Source organism: Sphaerodactylus townsendi, linkage group LG10 (genome assembly GCF_021028975.2).
Source record: "Sphaerodactylus townsendi isolate TG3544 linkage group LG10, MPM_Stown_v2.3, whole genome shotgun sequence".
Lineage (NCBI taxonomy): Eukaryota > Metazoa > Chordata > Lepidosauria > Squamata > Sphaerodactylidae > Sphaerodactylus > Sphaerodactylus townsendi.
Window position 1 is genome coordinate 37,454,711 of NC_059434.1, and position 16,295 is coordinate 37,471,005.

General features: G+C 44.7%; 1 protein-coding gene across 2 annotated transcripts in view; it reads right to left on the minus strand.

Moving 5' to 3' along the window:
• GALNTL6 (polypeptide N-acetylgalactosaminyltransferase like 6) overlaps window positions 1-16,295 on the minus strand; it is a 605,637-nt gene that overhangs the window by 331,493 nt on the left and 257,849 nt on the right. For both annotated transcript variants that reach the window (XM_048509167.1, XM_048509166.1), the window contains exon 4: window positions 7,475-7,613. In XM_048509167.1, the coding sequence (XP_048365124.1) occupies window positions 7,475-7,613 (139 nt within the window). The remainder of the gene's footprint in view (window positions 1-7,474; window positions 7,614-16,295) is intronic.

The following is a 16,295-nucleotide window of genomic DNA, read 5'->3' on the forward strand; positions in this document are numbered from 1 at the left end:
AAATGGCTCCAGCAATGCAGTCAATATCTCCTACAGAGTGGCCGTTGCTGATAATTCCCTCGGTGCTATTAACACTCTGGCGAGGTCAAACACCCCTTCACCACAGAGGCTCAAAAACACGGCTCTTTTCCTTTCTGGGTCTGTTATGCCATTAGCCAGAAGATAAAATTCCAACCGGGCCTCATAACTCTGCCACTTCAAAGGAAACTCCAAATTAAACTGTTCCAGCTGCCCTTGAAAGGCCATAATTTACTCACATTCCACGCTTCACTAAAAACCTCCCAAGACCTTTCATAAGTTCATCCTCGTCGCCAATATGTTATGTCTTCAGAAATCAGGAGTTGGAGGAACAAAACATGGTACTTTATTTCATGGTTGCTCCACACACAAAGCCTAAAATCACTCTGCAGCTGTGCTCAATATAACACACCCACTGATTACCAATTCCAGTGCAACAGCTGCAGACTCTTAAAACAATACAGTACCTCACAATCAATACAATACATAACACTTTCTAAATAGAAATATGACAAAATGAATGACTTCTTTTTCAGTCCATGACAATTTTTATCTGTACTTCATAACTGAAATATTGGCACTGTCTACAAGGGATATTTATAGAAAATAAAAATATGCTATTAAAAAGCAGTATACTACACATGCTAGGCTGTATAGTAGTAGCATTCTTCATCACAGTTCAGAAACCTATTGGTTTGGACCCAACCTGCTTTTCTTACCACTGCTCTTTGATCCCTCATAATAACCACCATGGCTTTTTGGAGGGTGGGGGTGAGGAAGGACTGTTGTTCCTTCTTACACATGTGAAAAAGCTGATAGGATGCAGCCCAGTGCATTATCTATATCAGGGGTAGGGAACCTGCGGCTCTCCAGATGTTCAGGAACTACAATTCCCATCAGCCTCTGTCAGCATGGCCAATTGGCCATGCTGGTAGGGAACTGATGGAGTATTCAGGCTATCTGAGAGAAACCACAGGACCCTGATCCTATATATATAAAATCTAACAGTGTGTTTGTCCCTGATGGTCTCTCTCAGAAGCTGCTGGACGTATAAGCCCCCAAATTTTCTGGGACGTCCCTCCTGTTGCGGGCAGGTACTTTCGGACCTTCAAATCACCCGAGGATCTATACCTGAGCCAGGTGTTAAAAGCGTCTTTTCCTGGCGCACCAGGCCATGAAGCAGTCTGTGTTTAACTGTCACCCTTAGAAAGTTCATGCAGCCTGTCTGTCTGTGGCCTGAGGGCTTAGAATATTCGTGCAGATGGGCAGAGATGAGCAGTAGAAACAGTAAATAGGTAATACTGTTAGGTAATACGAGTGGAAGTGAAACACATACACACTTTGCCGTGTGAGACATCAGGTGGGGTCCCCCCTCACCGCATGAGTAACTTTCACTCTCTGTGCCTCACCCACTGCTACCACTGGCTTACACACATCCAGCTCATCCTCCACACACCTCACTCTGCCCTCCCTCATCCAACCACCACTTACCCACTTCCTCACCCATATTCACCACAGCACTCTTTTACTAAAGAGTGAGCTGGGTTTCCCTTTTCTTCTAAAATCCCACCCGGGGTGGGGGCAAACCAACACTACAGGCTCTGCTTCTTTTGCACATGGCCCTTTAAGAACCCAGGGAGCTGGCCTCGATCTGAGCGTCTCACCATCCTGCCTCTGCTGCCTTACTGGGATAGCCTGCTTGCCCCAGTTCTGCCTTACCAAATGGGACTATGCGTGTCAAACGCCCTCATGGACGAAAAGGTTAGCACTCTGGACAGTTCCATTGTGGAATGGGAAGGGTAACCTTATACTAAAAATACAGCACCATACTAATATGTGCATTGAAAGGGAAAGAGGGATTCCATTTGACCACCGCAAAAGGCTATGCTGGGGATCACTGGACCTGCATGGACATCTGTGTGGGTTGTGGACTGTGATGAGAAGGACAATTGCCACACCAATGCATGGCTGGGGCCGCTAGTCTATATATATAAAAATCTATCAGTGCGTTTTTCTGCTGACAGGTTATCTCCCAAACTACTGGACCGATTGCTTTGAAATTTTCACACAATGTTGCATTTGAATGCGGCCAGATTCCCATACTGTTTCCACACCTCCTGTTGTGTACATGTCACAACTGTGCCCGTTATTGTGTACATGCCTCACCTGTGACAGTTGGAACCACAGTTCTGTTCCGCAACAGCACCATCCGCTGGCTGTCAAAGCAACGCCCTCTGATACAAGGGAAACAACCATGCCTTCCTTGAAAACCACTGCCATCTGGAGTGAAAGGGATGGGGCAGGCCATCTGGACATGGCCCACCACACCTAATGAGGAGAATGGGAAGGTGAGGGAGGGTCCAGGGGTTTGCTGGACCAAACGCTCTGAAATTTGAGCACAACATAGTTCATGCCTCCCGGTGTGTTTTAAGCTAGATCAGGGGTCTGCAACCTGTGGCTCTCCAGATGTTCATGGACTACAAATCCCATCACCCCTGCCAGCATGCCAATTGGCCATGCTGGCAGAACTGATAAATTTGTAGTCCATGTTATCTAGACTACAGGTCGAACTCTAATATGGTCTTCGCAAGGGAAGGGAGTGAAAGGGCCTGTGCCAGCCACTTGCAATGGCCCACCCACCCTAGCAGAGGAAGGGGAACATTAGGGAGGGATGGAATGAGGTTTCTGCCATGAGACGGAGGAGAGATGGAGGTGAGGGGTCCTGCCCCTCCCTCCCTTGCAATCATTGTGCAATGACACATGTTGAACCATTTGCTTCCCACTGTTCTTTTCCACTTCACCAGACTTAGCCACAGCAACGCGTGGCCGGGCCCGCTAGTTATTACATAAACAAAGATAGGATGCAGTCTAGTGCATTATTATTACATAAACAATTTGTCTTGCTTCCATATCAGTGGCGTAGCTTCTGGTCCCTTCTGGTCCCTTCTGAGTGGATTTAAAGGGAGAATCTGGGCTCCCTAGATTTAAAAAAATTGAAAGTATTATCCAAGGCTTTCACAGATGGATTCAACTGGTTGTTTTGGGTGTTCTGAAAACATGTGGGTGGTCTGGTAGATCTTGTTCCTAATGTTTTTGCAGCCTGCATCTGTGGCTGGCATCTTCAGAGGAAGTATCACAGAGGAGAGTCTGTAATAAAGAAGTCTAAGACCTGATGTATAACAGACTTCTCTCTGTGATACACCTCTGAAGATGCCAGCCACAGATACAGGTGAAACATTAGGAACAAGATCTACCAGACCACGATCACGCAGCCTGGAAAACACACATCAACCAACATTGAAAGTGATGCTGTTTGTGGGGTGGGTGGGTAATCCACCCTGAAACAGCATCATTTTCAATGTTGTTTTAAACTAGGAGACAGATTCTCCCTTTAAAGTGGATTTAAAAGGAAAATCTGGGCACTCTAGTCTAAACAACATTAAAAGTGATGCTGTTTCAGGGTGGATTCCTCCACACACACACACCCCAACAGCATCACTTTCAATGTTGTTTCAACTAGGATTTGTGAGTTGGGGCATGTTCTATAATGTGATTGTGACTTTGAGATGACATGGTGCAAAAATTGTTCTTTGGTCACAGTGGGGGACGGTGGCCTTTGGTCATGGGGAGGCCATCCACGCGAGCATAAAAACTCCAGATTTTGCACCGGGCTCCATTTCCCCTAGCTACACCTCTGTTCCATATGCTTCTTTTTTCCCTTTTAGTTCCACACTTCTTTTCTCTATTTGATTCCAGAAACATTTTTCCTTCATTTTTCTCCATTGTTTCACCAAGAACTTTTACTGTGATTTTCTCTACCTGTTTCTGAGCCAGCTTGAGAGTGCAATCTCTATTTCTCCACCCACCAAACAACTATTCCTTATTCATGTCTCTGTTCAGTTGTCCAACTTCCCTTTCAGTCAGTTTTTCTTCCCCTCAACCTCTGTTTTCAAAAGGAATTTTTCTTTTTCATATAGCATTAGTTTTGTAACACTAGGGCACAGACACAAGCCAAGTCGATTGGATCAGCTTTGTCAGCTGTATCTTGAATTAGCAATGGGAAGCCCTGTCCAAATGGCCAGGCAGCTGGCCATGTCACCACAGCCATGAACCCTTCCAGAGAAGTTTTCAAGAGCATGCTGGGTGCGGGGGGGTGGGGCGGGAGGGGGGGAGGGGATTGCAAAGAGAATAAGCCTCCCTGTCACCAAGAACCTTCCATGGGGCTGAACAGAATTACACTGTCTTTTCCGCGACTTAAGTCTAAATTAACTGCTGCCAACATAAGGCAGCAAATGGTCAGGAGGGAGTGGACTGAAGATGGCTCATCCACCAGCCACATCTACAGAGTGTCTCTGCAGTGGCAGCAGAGGTGCAAAAACACTGCTGCAGAATCCAGAGTCACATCCCATCACCAGTCATATCCCATCACCACACCCCAAGGAAGGCAAATCTGTCTGCAGTTTCCCCTTCCCTCACCCAGGTCTCCGTGTCAGATCCATCTGCTGTTCCTCAAGAAAATCCCGGAGAACAGTAGTTTTATTATTGATGGACCTGGCATTTATCAACACCAGTGACAGAGCAGGGTTATTAAGTCTCATCCTGCCACCCACATGCTGCAGGATAGGGCTCAGGTCAGACAGAGAGCAAGCATTACCACATCTCACTCTCTATCTATAGCAGGGGTAGGGAACCTGCGGCTCTCCAGATGTTCAGGAACTACAATTCCCATCAGCCTCTGTCAGCATGGCCAATTGGCCATGCTGGTAGGGGCTGATGGGAATTGTAGTTCCTGAACATCTGGAGAGCCGCAGGTTCCCTACCCCTGGTCTATAGTATAGCCTGCTCCTACCGCTATATGTGCCTTGCCCTATAATCACTGGGATTCCAGATCCCATCCTGGCCTCCACATGGGGAACAATACAGATAACTCAAACCAATATTACACATGTCCCTCTACACACACTGATAATTTAAAACCTATTGTTCAAAACCTAATGTTTAAAATCTATCATTTAAGTCCCTGGAGCAGCTCACTCACACCATCCTCATCAGCCCACTCCACCTGCAGCATACATTCTTTACCAGAAAGGAGACCTCTCCCTAAACAGTCCCTGTGCTGTGAAGTTATTCTTTTCCAAGCATTTTCCACTCTGTCCAGCAGTGGGCAATAATATGGAGCCCAGCGTCACAGTGTTATAAATGAAACTGGGCTGCCAGTCATGGGGGTGGGGAGGGAGGATCAACCTGAGAGTGCTTTTTCATTGGTTGCCCTATGTGCTACCATCAGTAAATGGCTGATTCAAAATACAATAGAGCCCAACGAATACAAGATGCTGGGATTCTATGAATGAGTTTTCAAGCATTTTTCTCCTTTTAAGCAGCTGCTGCACAGGACCCTGATTCAGATCAGGACCACAGCAAAAGGAGCATCGGGATTTATGCAGTGGTGGGATTCAAATAATTTAACAACTGGTTGTTTACAAGCACCATTTCAACAACCGGTTCTGCCGAAGTGGTGCGAACCTGCTGAATCCCACCACTGGATTTATGCCTTTCCAATCCAAAATAGCTCCATGGAGTTGCTATATGGGTTTTGAACAACAAGCTGTATTGCCCCAAGAAGAAGAAACAGCACCTTTGCAGAGCCACAGAAAGCTCCACATCATGATCATGAAACTAACACCAGGCCCACATACCTCGTTTTTAAAAGAAAATAGCTCATTTAAGGAACTACCAGAATCTTGTGTAGTTTCCATGAATCTCTATGTCCCATGAGAGACAAAGAACATAAATGAAGTCAAGGGAGTGAACCAGATAGCTGGAGGGGGAAAAAAAGGTTATGCTGACAGAGAGTGACTAGCCCAAGGTCCGTCAGTAAGCTTCCATGGCACAGTAAGTATTTGAATCAGGGTCTCCCAGATCCTAGAACAGTGGTTTTCAACCTGGGGGTCGGGACCCCTTTGGGGGTCGAACAACCCTTTCACAGGGGTCACCTAAGACTCTCTGCATCAATGTTCTCCATCTGTAAAATAGATAAATGTTAGGGTTGGGGGTCACCACAACACGAGGAACTGTATTAAAGGGTCGTGGCCTTAGGAAGGTTGAGAACCACTGTCCTAGAACAACATTTTAACCACTATACTATGCTAGCCCCATATTCATCAATGACTAGCATTTTGTATCCTACAACATCTTGAACACATTTCTTACCTTTTGTCCAGTTTATATATAGTTTTGTCTAATGAGAATATTCATAAACTCCTCATTAGTGCAACCCATCATACAAAACAGTTCAAAGCACCACAAACTGGCACACAGTTTTATGCTAATATAAACAACAAAATAGTTGTGAAATTGTAAGAAACAGAATAACAAATCTGATGTTTTCAGTTCTCTTACATACCATTTGGAGTAGATTTTTGTCAGAATAAGAACTCCTACTGACCAAGTCAAAGGCCAGCTAATATTGGCCCTTGCCATTCCCTGACTTGCTACCTTTGTATCTGTGTGCTGAAACCACATATTCCGTCTATACTGGAAGTCTAACCAATCCTCACAGTAAACTCACTTCTAAACACGAAAGCTTAAACCAAGAATAAAACTTTCACTTATCCTTGCCAGCAAGAATCATGAGCTTACTGTTAAGGTAACTAAATTTGGATGAACAGTGTAATATTAGGAAAACTGGTGGAAATCATACTGAAGGTTTTAACTACAAATTTTACAAGATATTTTAAAATTACCGTTTGAAATTGTCTTTGGGTGATTTTATTTGTATTTCTGAGATATGGAAACCCTTTATATATTTTATTCAACAGTATTTGTTTGTTTCATGAACTCTTTATTTATTTGTTACAGGTGCAAGACCATTAATAAAACATAGCAAGACAGATAGTGGCACAGGATCAATATAGCTACTTTAATTGTGAACAATGCACTTTTTGCACCTTTGCCCATTGCTGCTGATTTTTTAAAATTGATTTTAAAAATTGATTTTTAAAATTGATTTTTAAAATTGATTTTAAAATTTTAAAATTTTTAAAATTGATTTTTAAAATTGATTTTAAAAAATTCATTTTAAAAAAAACCTGCCTACCAACTGAGGGTTTACTTCATGCATTTTGTGTATCTTCAGTGTATCAGGATTTTATGCAGAAATTGTATTGCTGAAGTAATGCTAATTTCTTAATTGCTGGTCTAAGACTGTAAATAAAGTTATTTGATTTGAACCAAGAATAAAACTTGGTTGGTCTTAAAGGTGCTACTGGACTCAAACATTTTTTCTAGCGAAACTCATTGTCTTCCTTTGCTCCTTGCTTCAGATAGATGTAAATTAAAGAAAACAACTAGAGCCACAGCAACTTCTGTTATAATTTCCTGTTAAATCTGAATTTTTCTCCATAAGAATGTAAACTAAATGAAAGCATACAGCAAGACAGTCAATTGGCACACTTACTTAGGATGTCGGATGTCTGGCAATGAGCGCTCCAGGGCAATGTTGTTGCTCACAAAAATATTGAAACCATTTTCCCGGTAAGCAGAATCATCATTGTCTTCTTCTGTGAGAGGGTACGGCTTTCCCTGTTCACCTTTCCCTGGGATGGTAGGGAAAAGAAAACATATATTACCAACCACTGGTATTTGAGCATTCAAAATATATTTACAACTTGTATTGTAGATTAATAAGCAATAGTCCTGGGGTGGACAACATTTTGGCAAGCATATTATAAACAAAGGTCCAAGTAAGAAATGGAGTCACTACAGTGACCATGCAAGCCCCAACATAAAGTAAGGCCAATAGTCTCCTGAGCCAGGGAATGAGCAACAGTATAGATAGAAAGGTAAACAAAAGTGTAGGCTTTTAATCCATTAACCACTTACCCTGGAGCTGTTTGCTTTGGAGTGGGGTTTCTATGCAAAGCAGCAAGCAAAGCTCAGCTGATCCACCATGCTTTTTCTGAGCATGCCAGCTTTTGAAAATCAGTCCCCACAAAATCTCCTGCAAGGAAGCCCCTTCCTCAGCTCAGATAAGGCACCAGTGGTATATCTGCTTAGGGACAGGGGGTACCCTCTGTCCCCAAGTGCCACTGATCTGGTCACATGGGGGCACAAAATCGGCGCCAATGGTGCCTTGTCATCTTCTGGCACCCTCAGCCCCACCCATGTCATCATTGACATGGGTGGGGCCAAAGAAGCCAGAGGACCCCCCAAGCCTCATCCCCCTCCCAGCTGCCGGCTCCCCCAAGCCCTGCTTCCCTCCCGGCTGCCAGCTCTGTGCCAGCAGCTGGCAGTCCCTTCTGCCCTACCCTCTGCCCTTCGGCTCTGTGCCAGCAGCTGGCAGTCCCTTCTGCCCTACCCTCTGCCCTTCGGCTCTGTGGCAGCAGCTGGCAGTCCCTTCTGCCCTCCCCTCTGCCCTTCGGCTTTGCCAGCAGCTGACAGTCCTTCTGCCCTCCCCTCTGCCCTTCGGCTCTGTGCCAGCAGCTGGCAGTCCCTTCTGCCCTCCCCTCTGCCCTTCGGCTCTGTGCCAGCAGCTGGCAGTCCCTTCTGCCCTCCCTCTGCCCTTCGGCTTTGCCAGCAGCTGACAGTCCCTTCTGCCCTCCCCTCTGGGGAGGACAGAAGCAAATGGAAGGCTCCATGTTTTTATAAGTTTGGGGGCATGGCCCTGCCCCTCAGAGGTGTGGCCCTCCCCTCAGAGGCATGGCCCCACCCCCAGGCTTATAAAAGCAAAGGGCTTAGCACAGAGCCTTCCAGCTGCTTCTGTCCTCCTCAGAGGGGAGGGCAGAAAGGACTGCTGGCTGCTGGCTCGGAGCCGGCAGCCAGGAGGGGGCAGGCCTCAGGATGTGGGACCAAGGGTAGGCCCCGTCTCAGGTGTAGCAGGACCCCCCAGAGAACAGATGTCTCTGGGTGCCATGATTCTGTGTGCGTCTCTGCACACATGTGTTTTGTTCAGTGTCGCTTTTTTGCTCTATTTGCATGTTAAATTGATAGAACGCTGGTGTTTAAACAAAAAAGCCCTTTCTACATTGCTTCATTTGCATGTTAAATTGATAGAACACTGGCATTAAAACAATAACTAAAAAAAGCCCTTTGACCGTCAGATGGGGAAAGCAGGGAGATGAGAGAAAAGCCAATGAGAGTGTAAAGTAGCACCATCTCCTCCAGTTTTCCCTCTGAGCAAGGCGGGAATTTGAGCTTTCCCCACTCCTCAGAAATGAAGGGCTTTGGGGATCTGTGACCCCCTGGCAGCAGAAGCAAGTAAAACTTGTGTGCCGCAGGAATTCAGTCCCGAAGGAAATGTACGCTCATCATGGGCAGAACACAGATGCATAATAAGCCCTCATCCTCTGTCGTAGCAAAGCTTAGAGACTTTCTTTTTCACGTCCAGGCATGCCATGAAACATGTTCTGTACAGCATTTCTTGGATTGATTTTATCATTTCTGCTAGCTTTCATTAATGATGATCTTTGGAGCTGTTAGTGTCCTTTGGAGGTCTTGAAACTAAAACGATATAAATATTTCAAATGAATGAATTCATTTCTGCAGTAGTTCTTACCAGGTTATGTTGTAAGGTGAAAAGATTTGGTGTTCTGAAAGGGTTTTGCTGCCAAATGGCTTACGTTAATGTAGAGACAAGAATGGAAATTGGTTAAGGTGATTAAGTGGTATCTTTTGTTGGCCAAAAGTGATCTCATCCAACAGGCATGCAAGGATCAGGGTCTGAACTTAACTCCACCTATTAATGAATAAATTAAAATAAATGGTGTTTTGTACCGGGTTGGTCTCTAGTGCCTAGGATGCAGCTGACTGCATTTAGATAACAGAGGTTGGATTTTATATAGACATGTGTTTGAGTGTTGTACTAGCATCCAGGAGACTCAGGCCCGAATCCACATTCTGCATTGGAAGCTCACTGAGTGACCTTTAGCCAATGAGAGTAGTTTACCTCATAGGCTTGTTGTTGTAGGGATCAAATGGATGGAAATAACAATGTTGCAAGATGTTTTGAATCCCCACTGGAAAAAAAGTAGGGGATATAATTGTAAATAATAAATAAATATAGGCTGGAATTTATGCATTTCAATTTTAGAGTTTATAATTTAAGCCTCTAAAGAGACAAAGCTGTGGCTTTTTATTTTCTAAACCAGGTTTACTAGTTGCTTCCTTGTACTGAAGGGGAGTCTGTCGGGATGGCCTGGTTGTTGGGGGCAGGGAGCTCTGGACTGCCCCCAAATGCCATGTGAAAGTTTTCTTCTTGCTTCTATGTGAAAGTATTGCTGTGTTGCTTCTTGCCTTCTTATCTCTCCACTCGCACATACCTTTGTCTGTAGTGCAGCTGTGGAATTGTAGGGTGGGCAGGAGATGGGTTTGCTGATTGCTTTATAGTAGTAACGGTTCTGCTGGGCCCAGCAGAGCCATCTTGACACTGTGCAGGACTTATCTTACCTGCAATAAAGAAATCTTTGTTCTCTAACAAGTGTTTCAATTGACTGGTAAACAGATGTTCAGACAAGTCATTAGGTGTTCTGAACAATAGTATTTGGTGTTCTAATCATATTAAACCCTCTAAAAGTGTGGTCAGAAACCAGATTTTGAGGTGGCACTGGGAGGTGGTGAGCCCAGCTGCATTTCCTTCCCAAGGAAGGAAATGCTTCTGTCCCTGTAATGGAGGTTTGATATGCATAGCTTTTCTTAACAGGATCATTTGTCAGTTGTTACAGATCAAATGGCTGTTTAAAGGACTTCTGCAGAAACCAATTCAACAGTTGGCAACTTCAGAAATACTGCAGAACCACTCAAGGGGTGTGTGTGTGTGTGTCTCTGTTGACCTGCTGCTAGCTGGTGCATAATCTAGAATTAATCTCAAGCTTTGAAAATGTAAATATCACCATGTTTTTTCAGCTACTCTCAGGCCCCTTCTGCACATGCAGAATAATGCACTTTCAATTCACTTTCACTATTGTTTGCAAGTGGATTTTGCTATTCCACAAAGTGTATTGAAAGTGGATTAAAAGCGCATTATTCTGATGTGCAGAAGGGGCCTCAGTCTTGCAGCAACCTGCTGCATTCCAGATAGAGTTAGGGAGGATTCTGATATTCTTCTGACTTCTATATTTTCAAGGAAAGATGCTCCATTTTTTTGTTTGTATCGTCATTCCAAGAGAGCCTCTTAAAATTAGTTTTTTCTTCTATCACCAGGCTGCTTAATTAAGTCTGTATTACCATCTAATCACAAAGTTACAAATAATTCACTTAGGATTCTTCCAAACTGTCATCAGAGCAATTCCAAACAAGTCTAGGAAGGCCCATTTTATTCATTGGGGCTTACTCCCAAGGAAATATTCTTAGGACTGTAGCCTTAAATCTCATCTCTCCTCCCCCCACCCCCAACTAGTTGAAGAGCTAAAAACCTTCTGCTCACTATTTGGTTGATCTAAATCCAAAGGGGTTTTTTGTTGTTGAATTTTTTCTATGGACCAACATGGCTGCTTACATTTTTGTCAGCTCTAGAATATACCCTATATTTTGCAGCAAAACCCTCCTGTTTGCTAAATGAATTACAGCTCAGTCCTAAACTTTGCTAAGTCCACAAACATTCTTGGTTTTTACAAAAATTGGTTCATTCTACACAGCTGAAGTAAGACATCCCGAGGATGACATCCCCCTGACATCTTGGGTGTGCGAAATGAAAAGAAGAAAAAGAAGAAAAGTTTGGATTTATACTCCACCTTTCTCTTCGGTAAGAAGATTCAAGGTGGCTGACAAGCTCCTTTCCCTTCCTCTCCCCACACCAGACACCTTGGCCCCTTCCGCACACGCAAAATAATGCGTTTTCAAACCACTTTCACAACTGTTTGCAAGTGGATTTTGCCATTCCGCACAGCTTCAAAGAGCATTGAAAACAGTTTGAAAGTGAATTATTCTGCATGTGCAGAATGAGCCCTTGTGTGGTAGGTGAAGCTGAATGTAGGAATGTGGAAACACATCTGGTTCACCAGATAAGCCTCTGCCACTCAGGTGGAGGAGTGGGGAATAAAACCCGGTTCTCCAGATTAGAATCCACCTGCTCTTAACCACTACACCACGCTGGCTGTCACCTCTTTTTAAGATGTCCTACAAATGTTTTTGTACCGTGAGGAATGAACCATTATTTGCATACTATTTTTGCTACATTAAGAACTAGAAACTTAAAAACCCAGTGGCAAAAATTATCAAATTTTTGAACAGCATCAGCATCAGTCACCAACTCGCCTCCTTCCTTTCTCTGTCTTGCATACCAAACTCAAAAACTTCTATTTGCCCCGTCATGCTTGCTGCATGAACATGCCTTTCTGTTCCAACAGAGAAGGAACAGCAGGATCTTGAGTTGCCAAGCAGCAGAGCAGATGGTGTCCCATCAAGTGGTCCAATCTGGTCAAGGAGGCTATCACTTGGAGATTCCTATTTTCAGGTGAAAACAACAGATGCTCCAAAGAGCAGCCTTATTATTTGAAGTATCTTTATTTGTAACACTGCAATGAAATCAAGCGGAGAAAGACAATCTGAACATCTAGTTTAGATCTGTTTAAACCAACAAAATAATCCTGGATTAAAAAAATATATTTTTTTTTGCTTGAACTAGAAATGATTCTTCATTTGCATCAATTCCTTATTCACAGCTAGCTTGTTTTTTGTTCATAAGGAAAAAAATATTTTAAAAGCATCTACTGCATAGCCAGAGGATACTGTGGATTCAAAGATGCCGGAGATCATGGCTTTCTTTCTCAGATTCGCATTTCTCTGTGAGGAGAGGGAGCACAGTACCAAATGCTTGTTTACTGATAGCAGAGTACTGCTTTACTTCACAGAGCCCTAAAGATCAACAATAAGTTACTATTAGATTTTAATAACACAAAATAAGCCGTATGTTCTAATAATTCAGCCCAAGAACCTTTCCTGTTTCCTGTTCCTCAGTATGTACTCTAAGCAGACCTCAGACAACAACAATCAAGAAGTTTGGTTAGCAGATAAAGGGAATGTGAAACTTTGTAGCATCAACAACTTTTATGACTGCTCTGAGCCTGTGATCATGAGTCTTTCTTATAACTGATCTACTTCATTGATCTGTTTGTCTTGCTGTATTTTTTCACATAAGAGGTGATGGACAGAAGGCTGTCCTGCCTTTGAAAGGAGAATCGACCACTAAGATAAGCCCATATGAGCATTGATCCAGCAGCAAAATACCTTTGAAAAGGTGTACAAGCTGTTGGAGGGAACACAGTAGAGGGCACTGGCGTAATGCCCATTGGGCAAGGTGGGCAGCTGCCCAGGGCATCACCTTGTGGGGGGCATCAAAATGCTGGGTTCGTTTTTGGGTATTTTAGTGGTTTTCCATTTGTGGCCTGCAGGGGGCGCAGTTTTTAGGCTAGTGGCACCAAAATTTCAGTGTATCATCAGGAGACTGTCCTTATGCTACCCTCCAAGTTTGGTGAAGTTTGGTTCAGGGAGTACAAAGTTATGGACTCCCAAAGGGGGTGCCCCTATCCCCCATTGTTTCCAATGGGAGCTAATAGGAGATGGGGGCTACAGTTTTGAGGGTCCATAACTTTGGCCCCCCTGAGCCAAACTGCACCAAACTTGGGGGGTATCATTAGGGCAGTCTCCTGATGAGACCCTGAAAGTTTTGAGACTACCTTCAGAAATGTGCCCCCCACAGCCTGCAACCCCCATTGACAACAATGCAGAAAACTCAATGCAGAACAAAGATTCTTGGGCAAATTTCTAGGATGTTCCTGCAGGGGGCGCATTTTTGGATGTATCGGCACCAAAATTTCAGGGTATCATCTGGAGATGATGGCACCCCCCCCAAGTTTGGTGCAGTTTGGTTCAGGGAAGGCAAAGTTATGGACCCTCAAAACTGTAGCCCCCATCTCCTATTAGCTCCCATTGGAAACAATGGGGGATGGGCCCCCCCTTTGGGAGTCCATAACTTTGGACTCCTGGAACCAAACCTCACCAAACTTGGGGAGTAGCATAGGGACAGTCTCCTGATGATATGCTGAAATTTTGGTGCTGATATGTCTAAAAATGTACCCCCTGTAGGCACCAATGTCCTGGTGCAAAAAGTTTTTTGGTCATGGTGGAGTGGCCGCCCATGGGGGGGGCATCCAACTCAGGTTTTGCCCAGGGCGACAGTTTGCCTAGGGCTGCCTCGTTACGCCCCTGGTAGAGGGGGAATTGAGTTCCACCTCAATGAACTGAGTTCTGCTTCAGGTCTGGCTCAGGAAAAAGAGAAGACAGAATGAAGGATTGATTTGCCTGGTAGTGTGGCATAGTGGTTTGCCTCTGTTTCTGGGAAGGGAGTGCTCAATTGTTAGGCATGTCCCAAATGATGGACTGACCTGGATCCATTCATCTATATATAGAAAAAGCAAACCGTGAGTTTGTTCCTGATGGTCTAGCACAGGAACTGCTGGGCCAATTCCTCTGAAAATTCCCAGCCACTGTAGTCAGCCAAGCAAGAGTGTTTTTAGATATTCACATACCTGAAATTTCACACCTGGCCCAGGTAAACCACCTTTTTCCTAGTGCTCCATGGTGAATGACATGCAGCTGGCTGTGTGTAACTGTCACCCTTAGAATGTTCATGCCCTTAGAATGTTAGCTCAGATGGCCAGATATGAGCAGTGGAAACAGTACATATGTAATAATTCAAGTTGAAGTGAAACACATACAAACGTTGCCGTTTGCGACGTCAGGAGGGGTTCCCCCCCACACGCAGGTACCTTTCACTCTCTGTACCTCACCCACTACTACCACACAACACACATACTTTCATACACATTCAGCTCATCCTCACACTCCTCACTCTGCCCTCCCTCACATCTCACCACCACTTAACTACTTCCTCACCCATATTCCACACCCATATTGAACAAGTTTGAATGTAAGAGACAGCTGGAGAGAGGGAGACGGAAGGGACGAAGGGTGAGGCATGCAAGGGAAGAGAAGTGAGGGAGGGGAGAGAGGGAGGGGTAGCATGCAAGGGAGGGAGGGAGGGAGGGAGGGGGCCCAGAATCTGGATATGACCCACCCACCCTAGCGGAGAGCGAGGGGAGGGAGGGAGGGGGAGGGGTGGCATGCAAGGGAAGAGAGGGAGGGAGAGGGAAGGGATGGAGAGGGAGGCATGCAAGGGAAGAGGAGGGGAGAGAGTGATGGGTGGCATGCAAGGGAGGGGAGGGAGGGGAGGGCCCAGCCAGCCTAGATTGCCTGAATACTGAAGTTACAGTTCAGAAAAACAGGTTGCCTCCGAGGCACGTGTTACTCAGGAGTAAGCTCGGTAAAGCAACCATGACATACTTTGAATGGCTGAGTCGCACCCTCAGAAGGTTTACTCAGAAATGACACCCATTGCCACCACCCAACCTTACTCCCAGGTGAAGGATCGTGACCAGCCAGCCTAGACGTGTGGGAGGGGCGCCTTTCCATTCCCCCCCCCCCAGGAATGCGGTTACACACATCAATGACATCACACAGTATCAGGCTGCGTGTTTCCATGAGCATGTACTGCTGGCCTCTGCAATTGATTTGATGCTACTGTTCCTTTCCCATTTCACCACAATAACCCACAGCAATGAGTGGCCGGGTATCACTAGTTGGTCAATAAAAGGCTGTTTGTCTCTGAAAGTATTGTAGAAAAGTCTAACTACTTTCTGAAGTCATAACCATAACCTGAAACAGCAATTAGTCTGAGAGTATCAAGGTTATTTCTTGCAGTGACACTGATAAGCCAGTGTACTGTAATGGTCAGCCTGTCAGACAAGGATCTGGGTAACCAAACTCAGATTCCTGTCTACTATGTAAATTTGCCAGGTGTGCTAAATATTTTTTGAATAAACTCTGCATAACCCTGAGGGTCCTGTTTTCTGTATAAGTAGCCCCCTCACCTAACACTCAGTGTTTAATATCTCTGGACACCTGTCTGTTGATATTGTCTCCAATGCATTGCTTCTTCCAGTACTAGTGCAGATCGCTTAGCTCTGTTCCTCAGACCATTCCACTCCAAGATAAGGTAGTATAGTCCATCCCCAATTCCTCTGCTATTCCAAACCTATCCCCTCAATGCTGTTGCATTCAAGGACTGTGGGTGTGCTCTATTGCTTTGATTATTGTGTGCCTGTATGTTTATTATTTTCTTTTAATACATTGTTAAACTTATTTCACTCTCCTGTAAATTTCTGGCAAAAGCAAGTTTTTATAAATATAGTCAACAAATATTATGAGTTTACCTGGCCACTTGC